This window comes from Emericellopsis cladophorae, assembly GCF_022114955.1.
Source record: "Emericellopsis cladophorae strain MUM 19.33 chromosome Unknown NODE_30_length_267324_cov_122_989508, whole genome shotgun sequence".
NCBI lineage: Eukaryota > Fungi > Ascomycota > Sordariomycetes > Hypocreales > Bionectriaceae > Emericellopsis > Emericellopsis cladophorae.
The window spans coordinates 12626-32428 of record NW_026250955.1 but is presented as its reverse complement, the minus strand read 5'-3'; the positions used below and the strand labels follow the sequence as shown (position 1 = coordinate 32428).

The 19803-nt window shown below is 54.3% G+C and overlaps 4 protein-coding genes across 4 annotated transcripts; 1 reads left to right on the top strand and 3 right to left on the bottom strand.

Annotated features, from left to right (window-relative positions):
* Positions 1 to 544: 544 nt before the first annotated feature.
* On the top strand, positions 545 to 3529 carry J7T54_008496 (Serine/threonine-protein kinase-like protein; the record flags this gene model as incomplete). The annotated part of the gene is made up of 3 exons (XM_051507303.1): positions 545 to 608; positions 1290 to 1962; positions 2080 to 3529. 3 exons carry the CDS (start codon positions 545 to 547, stop codon positions 3527 to 3529), a joined length of 2187 nt encoding a protein of 728 aa, XP_051361434.1.
* A 527-nt stretch (positions 3530 to 4056) lies between these two features.
* J7T54_008495 (IMP-specific 5'-nucleotidase-like protein) lies at positions 4057 to 5624 on the bottom strand (the record flags this gene model as incomplete). The annotated part of the gene is made up of 5 exons (XM_051507302.1): positions 4057 to 4853; positions 4935 to 5210; positions 5266 to 5421; positions 5499 to 5534; positions 5600 to 5624. The coding sequence occupies 5 exons, from the start codon at positions 5622 to 5624 to the stop codon at positions 4057 to 4059; spliced, it is 1290 nt and encodes a 429-aa protein (XP_051361433.1).
* Positions 5625 to 6495: 871 nt separating this feature from the next.
* On the bottom strand, positions 6496 to 9956 carry J7T54_008494 (importin-7; the record flags this gene model as incomplete). Its single annotated transcript, XM_051507301.1, has 7 exons — positions 6496 to 6768; positions 6828 to 7687; positions 7741 to 8924; positions 8975 to 9159; positions 9213 to 9676; positions 9741 to 9819; positions 9867 to 9956. The coding sequence occupies 7 exons, from the start codon at positions 9954 to 9956 to the stop codon at positions 6496 to 6498; spliced, it is 3135 nt and encodes a 1044-aa protein (XP_051361432.1).
* A 5906-nt stretch (positions 9957 to 15862) lies between these two features.
* On the bottom strand, positions 15863 to 19507 carry J7T54_008493 (uncharacterized protein; the record flags this gene model as incomplete). The annotated part of the gene is made up of 5 exons (XM_051507300.1): positions 15863 to 17603; positions 17656 to 17783; positions 18169 to 18510; positions 18941 to 19332; positions 19390 to 19507. The coding sequence occupies 5 exons, from the start codon at positions 19505 to 19507 to the stop codon at positions 15863 to 15865; spliced, it is 2721 nt and encodes a 906-aa protein (XP_051361431.1).
* Positions 19508 to 19803: the final 296 nt, after the last annotated feature.

Sequence of the window (19803 nt, the reverse complement as noted above, 5' to 3'; positions counted from 1 at the left end):
CAGTGGGATCAGGAAACGTACAGGTTCAACATACCAGACTTGTACGCTTGAAAAGCGGCTGGGCCTTTGGCGTGGCACCGACTGGCGATATAAGACGAGGACCCATCCCCTTCTCGAACTCTCCTTGAGCCTTTGGTTTTTGACGGTCTACGACGTGCTATAGTATCACTTCCGATCCGCGAGTGGCCAGTGGACTTCGACAAGACGACACAGCCTTTCAGAAGATCAGCATTGGTCGGTTCTGCAGCAACATCATTGTGTAGTTCGCAGGCGAATCCGAGCGAGCGTACGAGGAATCCAACAAGCCACCGACGTACGGATTCGGGCCTCCCAATAGTCCACAACATCGAGGAAGCATCGACGACACCCACTCGGCCAAGCTTATCCCGTCGAATTGACCCCGACGTCCCTTTGGCCGAAGGAGGGGACACAACAGACCTCAGTTCGAGATCCTCCGCGCAAGCTTTACTCGAACCCAACCGTTGGTCGACTGGTCCGGACCGTGTTGTATTTCATTGGATTCTTTGCGTCACTATTCTTGAGCATGGCGCCCCAAGACGGAGCAGCGGCTGCTGCTCAACAGCGGCGACAGCAATACCCTGCACAAGGTGAGTGCTGTCTCAATTTGTCAGTTCCAGTCAGCCAGGCCATTTGCCCCTCAAGTGGATCAGCTCCCGGAGAAGCGCTGTATTACAGCGGATACCCTCTACCGTATCTTGCCTCACAGCACCCGACAGTGCCGTGCCCTGGAAACAGCCAGCACATGGACGATTGCCAGTTGAATCAGCGTCATTTAGTAACCGTGCGTACTGCTTGTACCTGGTATTCAACCTGTCTGGCAGCTGGAGTCGGAACTTAGCACTGTGCCTCCTTCGTCGGCTTCTGTTGAGCGCCGAGTCCGGGTTCCGTTCCCAGTGCAATCTTCCCCCCACATGCCAAGCCGAACAGAGTTCCTGCCGGTGTCACAGTGTGTCGTCACAGTGCCTGCGCATGCACCTGCAGTGACGTGACGCTGCGCTTCCTGCCCACCTCACGAAAAGCCTCACCTTAACGGCCCTCGTCCGCCCCGCCACTAGCCAGCCAGCCTGAGCCAACGTCCGCTCTCCAGTCTTTCTTCCTCTTCTTCCACTCATCATTCTCCCCAGCACTACCTCCCAAGAGCAGTGCCAGCACCGGCTCAATTCCGCTCCGTCGCACGTTTAAAACGTTTTCTCTCTGTACCTCTAGACTTACATCTGCGTGGCCGCGCTTTTCCCAGGCGACAGCTGACATATTATCTCCTACCCCAGATGGGACCGCCACAAAGCCTCACGCAATTCAGACAGGACAGACACTCCAGACATCATGCAATACTAGCAAATCGGACTCGCTTACCGCCAACTCGTATACCCCCAGCTCGCCTCGTCAAATACCCAGCGACTTCTCGCCCGCCGCCATCCTCGAGGAGGGCGCTGATTCGGAAGACTCGCCTACAGAGCCCCTCACGCCGACCAGCAGTCACTCGCCGCAGTTCACCACCGTGAAGCAGACGCAGACTGGCAACTATACTCCTTCATTCGACTACTCGAGACCTCAGCAGCAGGACTCGCTGCTCCCACCAAGGGCGTCGGCCGACCAAAGTAGCATTTGGCGCCCCTCTGAAGACGAACAGGCACAGCAGCCACCGCAGCAGGATTCGAACGAGTTCAAGCCTCCGTCTCTCTCGCGACGATCGACCCGTAATTCGACGGCCAGCTTCAGACGCACAATGACAGGTCTTTTCCGTCGGTCCAATTCCAGCCTTGCTGCTGGAGAGCAGCAGAACAACGTCAATGTTGCCTCACCACCGACGTCAAACCCTCAGCCGCGCGCAAGCCAATCGCAAGAGGATCCCGCGAGAAGGAATGCCGTTCCTGTCGCGAGTCGCCCACCGCCGATCAGCAACGGCATGGCAAAACCAAATCGCCGGTTCTCCTTCCACAGGTCAGCGACAACCACACGATCTAATACTCCGCCTTCGCCAGGATCGCCCCTTGATTGTCCTCCAGACGGAAACAACAATCTGCATCCCGCGCCCAGTGCGAACAGTGCGCTCCCTAGTGCCAAAGATTTCGAGAACAAAAGGAAGAACCGCTCGTCGACAGGGTTGTCCCTCCGCGGCAAAACAATAAACTTCCTGACTCCGAACACACCCAACGGGCATGGAAATGGGGCGCCTCGGTCTTCCCGCCCGCGGTCACGCCGTGCCAGCAGCTTTGACTCTGAGCGCGCCAACTCACGGACGCGATCGCCGCACACGACCCATCACGCGGACCACAACGCCTACTCCGCCGAGCGTCAGGCATTCGCACTAGCACCGGATGCTGGCACCGGCACCAAGGCTCGGCGGATGAGCCTGAGCCTTCCCGACGAGTTCATGGTGGACGTAGCTGAGCTCACTGATGAGTTTGAGTACCAGTCCAAATTCCTTGGCCGTCATGGCAAGCATATCGGCAAGGGCGTCGCTTCCAAGGTCACTTTGATGATGCGCAAGGGTTGTCCGGAGGAGCTTTACGCTGTCAAGGAGTTCCGTGGCAAATCTAGCAGCGAAACCCAAGACTATTACGATAAAAAGGTCAAGTCCGAGTTTAGCCTGGCCAAGAGTCTTCACCACCCCAATATTGTCGAAACCTTCCGCCTCTGCAAAAACCACTCGCGCTGGAACCACGTCATGGAATACTGCTCCGAGGGCGATTTGTTCGGATTAGTGCAAAAAGGCTTTTTCCTCGGCGATAACAAGCGGAAAGACCGCAACTGCATCTTCAAGCAGTTGGTTCAGGGGGTGCACTATTTGCACTCTCACGGCATCGCCCATCGCGATATCAAGCTCGACAACTTGCTTCTCACAGCGGACAGCAAGCTCAAGATCACGGATTTTGGTGTTTCCGAGGTCTTTTCTGGTACCCACCCGGGACTCCGCGAAGCTGGGGGCCAATGTGGCCAACACATGGATGATGAGGTCCGGCTGTGTTCCCCTGGTATCTGCGGATCCTTGCCCTACATCGCACCCGAAGTCATCGCCAAGAAGGACAAGTACGACCCTCGCGGCCTTGATGTGTGGAGTAGTGGGGTGGTTCTGATCTACCTGACGTTTGGTGGTGCCATTTGGGAGAAGGCCGCCCCCGGATATGGTCAATACGATGATCTCGTCAAGGGCTGGCAGAAGTGGGAGTCGAAGCATGAGCCTGGGGCTACCATGACAGACACCGATTATCCTCACCAGAAGGCCTTTGATATTGGCATTACTCCACCTGCACTTCGCCGTCTATTGTTGCGGATGCTGCACCCTGATCCGGCCAAACGAATCAACATTAATGATGTGATTAGTAACCGGTGGATGAAGGGGGTCGAGTGCTGCCAAGTGGAGTCTTACGACGACCCCTGCTTGCTCATTGACGCGACCAAAGCAAGTTCGTGGAACGGCAGCAAGAAAGTGTTCTGCCACAGCCATCTGCCTCCTAAGAGCCAGGGGCATTCCTTGGGCAAGATGCCCGGCCAGCCAGGATATTAGTAGATTTTTGTTCATGTCCAAAGCACGCGCTGTACAGTACAGTGACTACAATCTGCGTTTACAAATTTAATTCATAAATGGCAAGCACATAGATTCATCTTTGGATGCTGCCAGCCAAGAAGACGGTCTGGCTTCATGTTTCTTTACTTCCGAAGCATAGAGGCTTTTGGCGACGAGCGAGACGAGGCGGCGTTTGCGGTGCCAGCGCTGTTGCAGGGTGTTGCCTCACGTGGGAGGCTCTTGTCTCACAGAGGTTGTGGTGAGAGGCGGGTAATGGTACCAGGATATATAATACACTTCCGCTTTTGAGCATCACTTGCGTCTAGGCCGTCGCCTCTGTTCTTGCCTCAGCGGCATGTGGGTTAAGCAGCTCAGTACTTCAGCTCAGGGCGCAGCATTCCACTTGCCATAGGGCATGGTTAATTGAATATTGAATTCCAAAGTCAGCTGCTTGGACCTGGCAATGCATGCTCGACAAAGGGTTTGGGAGGAATTGTCGAATAAATACTTGATTTAATCTCCCATATTCAAGGTAGCTTCTTATCCATCAACTCAGCCAACTCGTCCAACAACTCCACCGTCTCGGCGGGACTCGCAATCCACGCCGTGGTTCCCACGCTCCTCGCCTTGAAGTCATTGGCACCGGCACTCAGGAACTGATCGCCCACGTGCAATGTGTTCTCCCCCTTGATGCTGCGCCCCGGGCCCGCCCCGAACCACTGCTGGCACACCGTGACGCCCCATGACTTGTCGCCGATATCCACAAAGACGTCGCGCCCGCCGTTGAAGGCGCAGAAAGGGATGCGGGCACGTGAAACCGACCCTTTTCGGGCGTTCATGCCGGCACTGTTGGTCATGGGAAACCCGAGAGTGCTGGCTTCCAGAATGCGTTGCACGACGAGAACGGTCTCCTCGAGGGACTCGCGGGCGATTCGGATGGATGGGTCCACGGCGATGATCCCAACAGCCCTGTCCTTGCGTACAATGGTGGCAGGCAGGTTCATCGTCCGAACGCAGTCGCGAAGCGCGCCTTCGGCCACGTCAAGTAGCGCGGCAATGTCAGCGTCGCCCCAGGCAGCCATCTCCGGTGTGAGCCATTGTTCCCGGGGGACGGGCGCCAATCGGTGAGGCGAGGATTGTGAATACTCGAATAGATAATTGTCTTCGCCGCCCATGATGACAATGTTTTGCTTCTGCACGGGATCAAGCTCAGTTGACTCCGCAATGGCGTCCAATAGCCCGTGAAGGCGCCCATAGTATCGATCGGCGGTTGTGTACCCAGCTGCTGTCACAATGCCTATTTTGATATTCTTCTTCATGAGATCTGCCGCTGTTGTTAGTGCTCATGTCAGAAAGACACGCAAGGGGTTTCAAATACCCAATAATCGTGTGACCACGGGGTTACCAGGCTCCAAGCTCTCTCCATCGTCGTAGAGCGTGACATCACCATCGAATGTCGCCAATTGAAGCGCGCCGCCGGTCACAGCCATGATTTGGGCTGAGTTCAACACCAATCTCACATCGTTGAACGAGGGGGCAACATATCGGCGGGAAGATATGTAGCGTTTGCGGTCTTGGTATTTGAAGGCCCCTTCGAGTGGTAGTCTTGTGAAGAAGGGCCCTGCTGTCGGTACCAGCATGCGAAGTTTGGATGGGAAGGAAGCGTCAAGCTGCCGCGACACTGAAGATTATCAACGTGCTTTTCTCGAAAAGCGCTGCGAGCGGCAAGATCTTACTATGGTCGTCAATCATGAGCTCTACATCTCGGAAGATCTCAGCATAGCGACGGTGCGCCTCTGCGGCTGACTGGTCGACGTCGGTCCCATCACCAAAAACACCCGTAGGTTCGGAGTAGAGCACAAAGGGGACAGCTAGTAGGCCTTTGACCCATTCTGCGTTGTCGTTCAGCACAACTGATCAATAGTCCAGGGCAATAGCGAGAAATCGAGGGATTGGTCACTCCACGTACCGATGAATTGGTCCCGCCTGTGCGTCTTGAGGGCATCTGTGAGTCGCAGTCAGTCTCATGAGGGAAGGAAGGTGCGGCAGCGAGAGGCATCGTCAACTGACACTCTACGCGGTATCGGGTCGTCATCGTTTGTGTCGCAATGATTTCCTCACGAGTAAGTTCGTAGTCACTTTCGAGACGATTTGAGATGAGATTGGTCGGTGAGGGGAAGAAGGTGAGACTGCACGTGCCGATGAGTGTCGCTGCTGTCGGTGCCTTCACTCACGGCAGGCGCCGCCGTCCGCGCCTACCATGGTGTTGGTATATTGACGCATATACTGCACTAGCATAATTTGCATAACTCTCGCAGGCATTACTTAATGGACCCTGGAACGAACGAGGCGTCGAGGCCCCTATATTTGTCAACAACTGACCTACATACTCGCTTCTGAATTTCCGTGGCTGGACTCTAGGCTTTTGTCAAAGCTCGGATTCTAGACGACGACGCTGCTACTGATTACTTGCTGCTTGTTAACGTCGCGTGGCGACCATAAGATGAATCAATCAATGTGCCATATAACAGTGTGGCAGAGTCTGCCCTAGTCTAACTACCTACTGCTGCTACCCATTTCCCAAACAAATAGCCATATGGCTTTGGTATCGTCCGTCCAGAGTCACCTCGCTACATAGACTCCAAGTCTCCATCCCTCCGCCACTCGTTCGTCACCACAAGGAACATGAATCGGTTTGCACTATCTAATTGTCTTCCGTCCGTTGACTTTTCATTCATCCCGTCGCTATGCCGCTAGGGCACGTCTATCGTACGTATGTTCGTGTCGTTATCGTTCAAGATGCGGCCGGGTTCGTAGCCTCGACCATCCTCTTCCAATGTGCCATTGCGTTGCTGTTCGAAAGGGTCCCGTCTAAAGACCTGTATCATGCGCCCTATCGGGCAGTCGTGGTCGATGCAGGACTGCACAGCATTCTTTCGTGCAAGGGTCAGTGGCAGTGTGTGCTCCTACGCCTGGACTGCTTCGGCTAGCTGCTGCTGCTCCATCGCGATCTCGTCCGCACGGACCATAACACTCTGCAAGACGCCTTGCTGGTCAGGCGACAGCTGCGATGTGAGAGACGTGTAGAATTGGGGCTGATCCTGCTGCATGCGGAGCATGACACCCTTGAACATGGCGTAAGGCTCCAGCTTGTCAAGAGGGGAGTCCAACAGGTTCTCCTCTTCGCCAAGATCGCCGTCGTCGCCGTCGTCGTCGATAGCGCGGCTGAACTTTTGGGCCTGTACAGTGTGTTAGTACTGTCGCATCTTGGGCACTCGGCCACATCGGTGGGACTCACTTCTTCATTTAAGAAGTCCAGGTAGGCAGCACTCTCGTCCTTGACTTCGGCGGTCACCTCAGTCTCGGCGGCGGTGGCTTGCTCGCCATCCCAATTGGCCTCCTCATCAGCCCACTCATCATCGTCACCGTAGTCGTAGCTGCCACTGAATTGGAAGTCATCGCGGAGGGCCTCCTCGCGGTTCTTTAGCGCATTCGGCAGCGTCCTGAACAGCTCAGTGACGCCTTGTAGCAAGCGAGGCCAGCCAACCGAGACGCTGGCAGGAATCTGGTCGTGGTTTAGGTTCAACAGAGCTGTAATGGCAATGATGCACAACTTCTTGTCGTGCACGCGATTGAACGAGTTCATATGACTGAACCACAAGCTAAAGAAGCGGTTGGTCCAGCCCTTGCTCTCGAGAACCTGCAGCGCAAGCACCGGATTGTAGTTAATGGCATTGATCACCATCTCCATCAGATGAATCCTCGTGGTCTTGACCTTGACCTCTTGAGGACCGCCGAGGATATTCATTGCCATGATGATGAAACCCTCGACACACTGATCAATAGATCCCTGCAGGCATAGCATCATGGACTCGGCCAGCTTGCATGCACTTATCCGCTCCAGGCCCTGGACTTCCTCAGTGAACATGTCGGCGATCATGGAGTAGAGTGCCTGGATATACTCGGGCGTCTGAGCAAGCTGCACAGCACCGTAGCGCACAATGTTGTCTAGTGCGGGCAACATATCCTCGAGGTAGTACTCGGCGCCGGCCTTGAAGGTGGTATGGATCAGCTGGAAGGCTTGCCACATATTCGGAGAGATGCTCTTGGCTGCGAATGTGCAGCTATCAATGATTTCGAACACTTCGTTGTACAGATCTAGAGTTGTCAGCGTCATGTTATAAAAGTCGCCGAGTGCAACGAGGACTGACCATAAAGCTTGTTCTCAAGGGTGACCTTGATGACAGGCATCAGGACAGCCTCGATGTGCAGCAGCACATCCGGTGTGCTCTCCAAAGTCAAGATCAACGTGCCGATGGTTTGCAGGACACCCAGAGCGGTGATGCTCTTGTCATCATAGTCAGTCAGGCCCTCGCCATCATCACCAGCCGCAGCCTCCTTCTCAAGAAGCTCTCGCACGATGCGCAGGTACGTGTCGCGCAGCTGCTCACTGAGAGCCACGGCAAAGGGAGTGAGCTCGGCCGCGAAAACTTCCACAAAGTCCTCCATGACATTGGCCAAGGCATCAATATCGGCCTCGTTTGCAAGCTTGAGCAGCTGTTGCATAATTGTAGGGATGCTTGTCTGCATTTCGTTGCGGATAATATCGTGCCGAATCAAGGGCTGAAGAGCCAAGGCGGCCGTGACCCTCACAGGCAGTGCCGGGTCGGCCATGCACTCGAGGATGTGGCGATAGATGGTCATCAGGTTGTTTTGGTCCTGGAAGTTGAGCTGCTCGAACTTCTCGATTGTGTCGCAAGCACGAGCACGCAGATACCCCTTTTGGCTGGTGAACTCGGGGAATACATATCGAACCAAGAAGTATTCAACCTGACCCGCGATGGGACTCTTTTTCCCGAGGATGACCGGGGCGAGAGTGCCAATCATGCGAAGCGCACCTTCCTTGCGCACGTGATCTTTCTGGTCGTCGGGCTGGGCTTCGTATTCGTTGACAACGTGGTTCACGTACTTTAGAATCTCAAAGGTCTCAAGACGCCGGTTCTTGGTGAGGTTGACCAAAAAGTTCACCGCGGCAACATCGGGCGCGGCTGCGTCCTCAAAGTAGTTGAGCTTGCGGTGCAAATACTCCTGAGGCTCATCCTCAAACTTCTCGAGGTCATCCTCTGTGAGACACAGGATGGGGAATACAAAATGCGTGACAAGATTCGTCAGGTGAGGCTTCAAGTGAACCCACATCTCCTTCGGCCTGACGGATTCGTCGAGGAAGATCAGCGTGTAGGAGAGGCAAGGTCGGCTGAGCCAGGCGGTCTTAGCAACCCATTTCTCGATCTCGGCCAGGTAGTGCTTCATGATCTCAGGGGCAATCTGCTGGGTGAATCTCTTGGCGAAGACAAGTGCCTCTTCTCCCTTACCGGTGGACGAGGGGTTCCCGTGTCTGCCCACATTAGCACTTTTGAAACTTCACGTACGTGACATCTGCCATACCGAATGAACAAGCGGTTCAAGTTGAAGTACGCCCATTTCTTGGCTTTCCACCAATGGTTCTTCTCCCGATCAAAATCATCGCCCTCCATAGCGCTCGCTGGAGGGGGTTTTGAAACAGTGCCGAGAAGAACTGTACACCAGCCAATGTTAACCTGTTCATCCCTCAGATGGGGGCAAAGCTCCAGCTATGAGAGTTAGCATTCCGATATTCAGCGCTGCGCTTCAGAGGTAAGCCTACCCAGCTAGCATGCTTGTACGCCTTGAGCGCAAGGTGGAGCATTTCGCCCGCCTCTTCGCTCTCCTGGTTCACCAACTCGTTGCAGATGGTCAGCAGACGCGGGAAGCTAGCCTCGACAATCTTGTCAAAGTGCTCCCTGTCTTGGCTGTCGGTGGACTTGTACCTGAAAGCCCGGCAGAGGGCCATGAGGCACTGGAGACCGGCGAGCACGGAGTTGGGGTCGTTAGTGTTCAGTAGCTCCATGGTGAAGACGATGAAGCGAGGCCATCTCGAGGGGAAGTCGCATTGCAGCACACGCTGCAGGACCGGCAAGAGTTGCGCTCGTATTTGAGGAGGCGATGCCGCCAGTAGAGGCACGAGTCGGTCGCGAACGCGGGCCTTTTCCTCCTCTGCTATCCCAGGTTCCGTCTGGCCTTCTGTGACGTACCAGGCGCGCTGGACGCGATTCTTGACGAAAATAACAGCTATTTCCTTGCGTTAGCGGGCGGTTTGTTCGGCAGCGAATGAAGCGGAGTAAGTATTTCGTACTGGAGAGTCGGACGCTGCTGTCTTGTTCGGCGTCGAGAATGTTGAATAGACAGTCGAGAAAACCTGCATTCTCCTCGATCTGATACACGTTAGCGACCATACCGGAGGCGCAAAGGCTCGACACACCTGCTTCAGCTGCATTTCAGCGCGACGCCGGTTGTCAGTGTCCGGGTCAAAGCTCGCAGCGAGCAAGCCCCTGATGGCCGCTGGATCCATGGTGAAGGGTTCGCGCCCGTGGACGGTTAAGTTTCCGGGCTAAAGCTGCTGGTATCTCTGCTTTCGATGCAATGTATCTCGAGGTCGCCGTAGAGGTTCGCTGCCTACGGGCGTGCGTTGAGCGGTGGTCGTCCGTCTTTGGCGGCGGCTGAACTGACAAGAGTCGGACGGTGGTGGGAAGAAAGTCGATTTGGGCCAGGCCTCAAGATAGTGGTGGTGGGCTGGCCTAGCAGCGGCGTGCAGTGGGATGGATGCTTGCTTGGTGGGCTGCCAATGGCGGGGCACTCGAAATGCCACTGATTGAGCATATGCGGGCTTGCGGGAGTCTAGTACTCTAGAGCTAAAAGCGTCGGGCAACCGAGGGAGCAGTTGCGAACATCTGAGATCTCAACCAGTACCGGGTTTGAAAAAGTTTCAATTGAAGATTATGACAGAATTCGACGACGTTCCCTTGCCGCCCCATGACTGGCAGTTTGAGTCGCACTTGTTGTGCCCGGCACCTCAATTGTGCGTGGCAGAAAGCCCCAGAAATTTACCGGCGAGGTCCATCGTTGGGGTTCTGCAGGCCTTCTGCTAGCGATTATACCAAGACATGCCGTCTCGGCTAATCCGGGGCTAACTGGCTCAAGAGGCGGTGGGCGAAATTTGCCCAGAAATAACGAATCAGGCGTGACTGGTACGTACCTTATTGTAGGTAGTTGCATCCCACTTTGATGGTTGCTTTTCCCATACTGTCGTCATGCAGGAAGGGTCAGGGTCTTTGACTCTTTCAGCATATCTTGCGCAGCGTGGCATACCACAAGCTATTTTCTCGGAAAAAAAAAGTGTTAGCGACGGAAACCAGAGGTTTCCAAACGCTTCAAGTCAGATCCGAGTGGAGCCATCTTTGACCCTTTAAATTAGATGGTATGAGCATCTAATAAAGGTGAATGACTCAGGGAGTTAGATTTTTTTGTGCCTACCCTATAGTTAGTTATCAGGATCTGTTTCTTCAGCCATACTTGCCCGCTCTCGCGTCTCGTGTTCGATCATTTTTAAAAAGTTTCTGGCATGCTGTCTATTCTCATATGGGAAACGAACAAGCCAAAGTTGTTTGCATATCCTGGTGATCATTGCCCCTCGAGCACTCCAGCTACCCTGATCATTCACAGCTTGGACCAACATCCAAGTTAGTGGCCCGGCCTGAGTCTGACCAAGGGAAATGGCGCTCGTGCCTTGGATTGACAAACTCAAGAGCAGTGACAGGTTTTGTGGAGGAACTTCGGAGCGAGTTCGCAAAGCAATGTGGCGAGACCTGTGGCCCTAATGAGATTGAGGACCATCTGCCGGACAATTTCGAGAACGAGGACGAAGACGTAAAAGTGCATGGAATGCATGAAACTGGAGAATGACTTCAGCGCAGCACAGTGGACAGAAGGCCCCTGACGCACACACGCCGTCCACGGTTGCTTGATTTTGAGATCTGCCCATCACATCCTCATCCACAGGCAGGAGAGCCCGCGCTCACCATCGATACCCATAACAGCCACCCGTGCCATCACCGCCAGCCTGCTCAGTCCCGCAACCACTGCCCGATGAAACTTTGAGCCTCGAGCATCTTATGCAGCAGCGTGAGCGTCGCCGGCTCGACTAGGTAAGGCTGCAACTTGTCGAACAATGCCAAAAGCAGACCTCACACGAACCCGTAAGAACCACGAGGTAAGCCACGATGCTTGGTCCAATTCGCGAGTTTGACGGCGGACGTATGCCGATGTATCCGAATAAGGATTGCTGAGACGAAGTATGAGGCGTCGAAATGAGTGAGAGCTTGACGCCGGACTCTATATATCAATATCAATATCCTGATATCCGGCTTGCACGACGCGGACCATCTCTCGGCCCTCGCTGTTTGAGGTCTGGGTCCAGTGATTCCAAGTGCAAAGTTGCCAGCGTCCGGATGTTGCTAGTGAACGAGAATGGCAGCTTCCGCGGAAGAAAAGGGTAGTTCTAAATGTGTTAGGTGGCGTATTGTCACTTAGACCACGAGCTTGCTCAGTTAGTGCGATACTCTCCATGAAGAGGCCAAGGAGATGATCCAGGTAGGAGAAAACGTGAGGTAATAAGGTGTCCTTTGAACAATGGTAGTATATACAATTGCAAAGACGACTCACCTCACCGCCCGGACACTGGGCCTTACCATTTATTAACAAAGCGATGCATGCATGCGCTGACCAATGGGACCTGATAGGAAATCCTTGGGTAGAAATTATGTCCCAGATCCGGAAGAACGAGCACAGAAAATCCACCCATGGCCGAGTGTCCGGACAGTAAAGTCGCTTGCAGGTCCTTTCTAGTCAATGGCTTCGTCCACCGAAGCCAATCTTTTCCCACCTATCCCAACCAGCTACTCCGGGAAATGCTCAAACCTCGCTCCCAACGGCCGTGGGTCTCATAAATTGCAAATCGCTCCTAGTACGCGAGAGGGGTCCGGTTTGTTGCGAATGCCGATAAAGCACGGGGTCCATGATCCAAGCACAGGCGGCTGCCGTGAAAACAAGCACTGCTCAAAAGCACTTTGTCCAAGCGTCCGCATCCATCCGGGTGGAAGGAAAGAAGGTATTCGACGCAGCGCGCAAAGAAAGGGTGACCGATCCGTTATGTTCCAGGAGGTAAAGAAAATCAAGAACGCCGCATCCAGAATTCGAACTTCAATGGCACAGTATCCTGGATATGCAAGAAAGATTCATCGCATGGTCATTTCAAGAAGGACCCCTGGTGATCGGCTGATCATTAGGCCATAGTCCTTTTGGCAGTGCTCACCGCCGGGGTTGGCGTGAGTGACGATCTGACGATCCATGTCTGTCGTCGTCACGTTCACTGCGACGTTTGTTGGCGCCACTTGAGTTTGTGGGAGGTGCCACGGGGGGTACAGAAATCCGATTGCTAGGAGTCTCACCATACGAGGGACCTTGTGAGAAACCGGGAGGTGGCTGCGGAGCTCCTTGACCCGCGGGAGAGGCTGACGCTAAATCATCAGACGACTGAAGCGAAAACGTGGGAAGAGATTGGCTGGTTGAGCTCGCCGGCTACTTACCTCGGCCATAAGCGGCAGCTTCCGCAGGATGCATCGATTGATATGGCTGATTGCCAGATGCATGTTGGGGGTACTGCTGGTAAGGTGAAGTAGTGGTATAACCAGTCTGAGATGGAGGGGCCGAGGCATAGATGGGTTGCTGAGGAGCACCCGATGAAGAAGGCAATCTTTGTCCGGAAAAGCCGTCATTTGGAGGGAATCCTCGGCTTGTCATGTTTGATCCAGTGTGAATGTACGGAGATTGGTTGTCCTGAGCGTTGGAAAATCCACGGTCCATTCCCGACGACGGCGCCGGCTGGTAAGAGTTTCCATATCTAGGATCCGGCTGAGGAGACTGTGAGGGGGGCTGTTGGTAGCCACCATAGCCTCCGCCACTGGGGGGAGCATATCCAGGCTGTTGTTGGTACCCGCCAGCGGCACCGGTATAGCCAGGAGTACCAGTTCCAGGGTATCTGGGTCCATTCAAGGCAGATTCACGAGCATAAGGGTCCTGTTGCACGGGTCCTTCGGTTGGTCCATGGTATTGCCTCGAGTGGTGTGTCTCGGACATGCGGTACTGAACTATGGGTGAGTTAGATGGTGATCTGGCAGGTACGCCGGAGGCAGATCTCGAGGTAAATGTACCTCCAGCAGTGTTGCGCGACGTCTGCGCGCGGCGCTCGTTATCCCAACGCGCAGAGTCGGCCTTCAAGTCTTCGATCATTGCCTGTAGAAGAAGATGTCTCAGTATGTGGATCGATCCCTCAAGCGAGGCAACAGGAGCTCACGGTTGTCAAGTTTCGGTACGCCGTGATGTAGTAACCCTGAACAACTTGTCCAGTTTGAGGATCCTCGTAGTGACCAGGTCGAACCAGAGCATCATTTCCAAGGTAGCGACACACGTCTGCCGAGATGACTTCGCGGTCGATGCCGTCACGAGGCACGAAATATTCATTCTGACGTGAGGCAGCGGTAGGTGCCGCGCCGTGGCTGCGGGGTTGTCTCGACATGACTGCGATACTCTACGTTGTGTCGACGTAAAAATTAAAGCGTCGAAAGGGTCCAATTCAGTCGTGACAGATTGGTGTCGAGCGACGAAGAAACGAAAGCAGTGTGAGAACTGAGTTGGCTATAGGACGAAAGGCGACCGTCGGGGGGGGGAGGGGGGTTGAAGAGAAGAGGTGGAAAACGGGGTTCGAGAGGGGGGCGGCCAGAGTTGTTGGCAAGCCTGAGGCCCTGAGCTGGCAAGAGCGAGCGACGGGGTCTGCCCTGTGTTTCTGCAAGGAAGGAGCAGGGGTCAGCTGCGAGCGCGACGTACCAATCATCCACCAGCCTGACATGGAGGGGGCGCTGGAAAATCCGTGCAGGTTTTGCTGGGAACTCAGACTGGATCGCGAACGCCAGGCGCCCATCAGACATCAGCGCCGTTGCAGGTGAGGCCAGCTCATACATCGACCTTATTGGCTGCCCTTGGACCATCTTAGACCAATTCCAACGGACTCCGATCAAATCCTTCTGGCCCAACAGCCAAATTGAACGCAGACGACCGCAAGGGCTGCCGCGATACATCCCTCACACCTTACTTCACTGTACGTCTCTGGATTACATGCGCATCGACATTGCGAACATCTATGGCTGAGTCCTGGATCTGCACTGCATTTCATATTACAAACATGCTTCCCACGCGCCATGAAATACACAATGTCGCTTGCTTCAGCAGCTGACGTGCTTGGCTCTTGTGCCAAACCAACCACCTTCTCGCTTAATCGTCCGGCCTGACCAAGTACCCATAGAGCCAGACTGGGCTGGACCTGGTTCATTCGCGACGATCGCAAGTTGGGCAGCGACCTACCGTCAAGTGCTAATTAGACCAGCCAGTCTCTTAATCAACGTCGAGACCAGTGAAGTACAGGACGTAGTATTAGCTCGGGAACCGACTGGGGCCTTCGAGTTCACTCAGAATGTCCTCTCTGTGTCATCTTCAAAAAGGTCCACAAATCCCAGCATCACTCGGATTAAGCAACACGCTATGTACAAGGCTGGAGCTTGACATTGCGAATTCACGAGCAACACGCCGATGATGCAGGCAAGCCATATCCCCTTGCCTGCATCATCGGCGTGTTGCTCGTGAATTCGCAATGTCATTACCGCTGGAATGTACTGCATAGCGAGGTGCGCCAAAGGCGGGCAATCCCGATGCGTGAGACGCTATCCGTACACTGGCTTTGAAAATGGTCGGATGACGGGTTGGGTATCAACGCCTCACAAGACCCAAGCCCAACGTCGCAGCACCACCTGCATCCATTCGCCAGTCGCTCGCACCGGAGCCCAATGACGTGCTATCCAATCAATCCACATGTCTTCCCATAGTGGCGACAACTGCCTACTATTTACCATTGTGATTATGACCGCACAAGGACAATTTGCGGCAGATCTGAAGCATGTTGCCGTGCGAGAGTGCGATAAGATCCGCTGAGGCACTGTAGTTCGCGAACCCAGATCCATTCCACCGGTGACTAGTCGGGGATAGTAGCTTCAACGATTGTCTTGCTCACCAGCCACCAACACCAGGGCTCACCGTCTCTTATGTTATAGGGCGCAAACAGATGGCCAAGCGGCTCACCTGAATATGCTGCGTCAGAGGCGCTCTTAGGCTGACACCGCTTCCCGCGCGACTTGTTGTGCAAGCTGACTTCAATCCGCTAGACTGTGAACCAGTCGGCGTTGATATGATAAGACGATGATGCGTGCACAGCTCGCGGACGTCCTCATGTCGGCCCCTAATCAATGCAATATGCATAGCATCATGGCTGGGGATTTCTGAGGTCCGAATAACAGGTCCTTGGACGATCACTCATCCAAAGTTGAGTCTGCTCTGCCCTTGCTCCAACTTGCCGCCGCGAGTCCGCTTCGAAGCCGACCCGGTGATCTTTGGGGCCGAGCTGCGCGCAGCCGCAGGACGATTGGCGAATACGGAGCCGACACGTTCCTCTTGGTCCTGTAAGCTCCTGGCCATGTGCCAGTCCTGATGGCTCTGTAGCTCCTCTGCACTTGTGAAATCCTCTTTACAGCTCGAGCAGTGCAGCATGTCGGGCGAGCTGCATCTGCGTGCCTCAGCATGCTGCACGGCGCAGACATATTGGGGCGCGTCGACCGACTGGTCTTCAGATCCATCGCGAGACATGCTAGGAGTGTCCGGCAAGGTACCGTCTGTGATAGCACCTGCCGTTGAAGTTTGTCTGCCGAAGAAGCGCTGAATGTTACCGTCACCTACGCGCCGTCTCTTGGTGCTTCTGTCAGGGCCTGCTGAGTTGGGCCGTATTTCAGGAGTGGCTGATCGAAGAGACTCTGCCTCTTCCCCCTTTACCAGAAAAGCGCTGATACCCATATTCCCTTTTACGCCGTCTTCGAAGCCTCCCACGCTCAGGCTTATATTGGCACACGGCCAGACGTTGCCAGCAGCGATAACTTGACGCAAAAGATCCCTCGACAACTCAAATAGCGAGTTCTCGTCCAGAGTCTTTCCCTGTGGAATAGGCCCCTGTCTCGAGTGCATCTGCCCACCGACACGATGATGCAAGTTGATGGTACGGGGACGTCTTTTGTTTTCGAGCACACCCTCTTCTACCAGACGCGAGAAGATGTCTGCCGAGAAGATGCGGAGCCACCTCTCGGCTTGCTCAATGGTGCTGATAGTGGGACGGAATGATTTGGCAGAAAGCATCGATTTGATCTGCGTCCGAGAGTTGACCTCGGTCGTGTCGATGCCCCTGGTGGTGTTGTACACCCACAGTCCTGTATCGGCGCCCAACTTGTTCTTCATCTGTTCCAATGGTACGTCAAGTAGCTCCTTGACCTTATCAGTACCGAAAGTGGACACTACCTGTTCACCCAACTTCCCTCCGAGGTTGCGCATCTTCGTAATCTTGAAGTCGCGCAGGAAGAGGGCCACAGCTCGATTACGTACAATGGTCTGGCGATTGGGCTTCTTGAAGGCAGAGCCCAACTTGCTGATGAGTTTGTTGCTCGCTACACCCGCGGAGCATGTGTAGCCCAATTCCTGCCGTATGCGGGCACGTACATCTCGCACGATCTGAGATCCAATGAGAATTGCTACATCATCCCAGTCCGGGTCAACCGACTCTTCTTCCTCATCAAGATCAATCAAAGCGTCCGCTTCCCAATCGAGGGCGGTAATCGATGGGAGGGGCAGGTTTTCGGTAGGATCATCGTAAGGCGGCGGGTTGTTGAGCTCAGGGAATCGCTCCAGAAGGATGGAGTGAACCTGCGCGGAGAGATCAAGAAAGACTTCATCGATGCTCGCCTTTTCCACTTTCTGCAGGTCTAAGGGCAGAGCGTTTTTGATGGTAGCGAGAATCCTGCGCGACTGTAGCCTGTAAGGATCCAAGGACACCTTGTCGGTCGCAATGTTGGCCGCAGAATCATCACGATAGGCCCACTTGTCGTCGCCCTCTCGCCATGTCGCGACATGCTGAGCAATCAAGTCGGGGCAGAGTTTTATGGCCTCGTCTACATTGCAATGCCGGCCTATACCTGCGGCACGGGCGGCGTAGTTGATTGCGATGAGTCCCTGCCTTGGTGCTGTCAGTATGTTGCTCTTTGTATGATGCTGGATACGTGACATACCATTGCTGGACTGCCAAGGGCTTATCTTCGGGTATGCCAAGCCTCTCCATCTCACATTGCGCATAGAAGGCATCAAGATCAATGTGCGCAATGACACGGAGCGGATTCGAGGTCTGATATGATGCCAACTGGGCAAGCTGTCGATATGTGAACTTGGAACGTCGCAGCGATGTGCCGCGCAATGGTGAAGAACCACCATGTAATGAAGACGATGGCATTTTCGGCTCCAAGGTCACTCAGGCCACATGGTCGCTAGTCGAACAGATCCCCTACCTCATGGACTGCGATGGCCAGACGCGCCTAGACGTTGATAACGTGGTCGAAGCGCGACGTTGCCCCACCAAGAGCACTCGGAACCCCGTCATCGTTGACGCGACGCACGTGATCCAGCAACGTTGAGTGGAAATGCATTCAAATTCCAGTCTTCCCGCAACAAATGCACAGGAACAGAATATGATTACCCAAGATTATCATTATAGTATTTGAAGCTACTGTCTATGAGCCCCCATTCACCTCGGTGTCCTCGTCAGGTGGTGGGAGCTTGTATCGCTTCCGCAACTCATTAATCAACGGCCCAAACTCGTAATCGCTGTGTATACTGTCATGGTTGCAACATGGTGAATGCCATATGGGTAGTAGCCACTCGAGCGGGCTGTTGCCCATTACGGACTTGAAATTCCGCCATGGGCCCAGGTCGAATGGGTTCTCCCCTTGTTCCGTCCTCACAAGTGCAAATGTTTTGCGCGCAGCTGCATCTCGTTTTGCTGCGCTTGGTGGCGTGGATTTTGATTCACTTGGGACATTTGCCCTCCTATCCGCACGTGGCGGGGGCTCGCCGTTCCGATCGAGAGACATCTGAGCCGAAGGTGTCAGAGGGTATGTTACCGTCCAGTATGTTGGTGTAGAAGGGCTATCAAGCGGCACGCGAATAGCCAGGTGTTGCTGCTGGTCTTGGCGAAGCACGTCGATATTAGTGATGTTTTGAAAGATGTACCTGGCGGATGTTGCTGTCATGCCAAAGGCGAAAAAAACGAACAAGCCGGCAAGTACGAGAACTGCTACGATTCGTCCGTCTAGTGATCGCCCTTCGTTTTGCTGCAGTCGCAAACAGTACGCCGCCGCCGCCAAACAAACAGAAAGAAAAAGAGTACAGTAAAATGTGAAATGCGTGAAAAAGTTAAAGTCTGCGAGAGTCAGCATCACCACGTAGCCTTACGACGCATTGCTTACTTGTTTCGGATATCATGCCTCCAACCCATGGACAAAGGTGGTCCATTTTGCGCACGCAACGCTCCAACTCGCTTGAGTGCGACGCCCTGTCCGGCTTCCAATTCCAGCATAATGAGCACCACCTTGGACGTCCGTCGGATTCGCAGATGAAGACGTCCTTGCTGTAGAACGCCTCGAGTCCGGGACTGTCAGGGTCTGTATCGGCGGGCAACCAACTTTCCTGGGACTCGATATCGCCCCCCTTTGCCTTCCCATTCCCCTTGGCAGCCTTTCGCTCCTTTTCGGCGGTTTCGCGACGTTCGGTGTATGGTACGAAGGCAGGGTCGGTGTTCGCAATGATCAATGTTCGCAAGTAGGACCAAAGCGTGAGCAAATAGAAGATTGCGTACAGCACAATGAGCACTATCGCTGTCCCATATTGGTGCTTCTGACGGTACAGATAGTTTACTGCGACAATGGTGGTCAGCTTTACTATCAACGGGATCAGCGACTGGTGGCACGAACCGCACAGATGCGCAACGACGGCATACGCGGAGAAGCCGAATGCGCCAAAGATGACTATGGGCACTATACGGATCGCCCAACGCGTCGCGTTGCGGTTGGCAGCTTCGGAGGGCGGCATCGCGGCATGGCGCGATGAAAGATTGGTGAAGCGCGTAATGAAAGACGATGGTGACGGAATCAAAGGAGATTGTCCCATGCCCGTCACGGTCACAGTGCGATAAGTTTTGGCGCACTGTCTCGCGGGGCCTGTCGCTCGGCTAGATCCGGACAACTTCGCAAACTACACAGTGTCAGTGAGCATCAACATCGCTGTCCAAGTTCTTGAAAGACATGATTGAAGAGTGGGCAATATCTATACAACTCGTACATAGAGTATTCCCTCAAGAATGCGTTGAGCTTCTTGTCTTTGTCCTA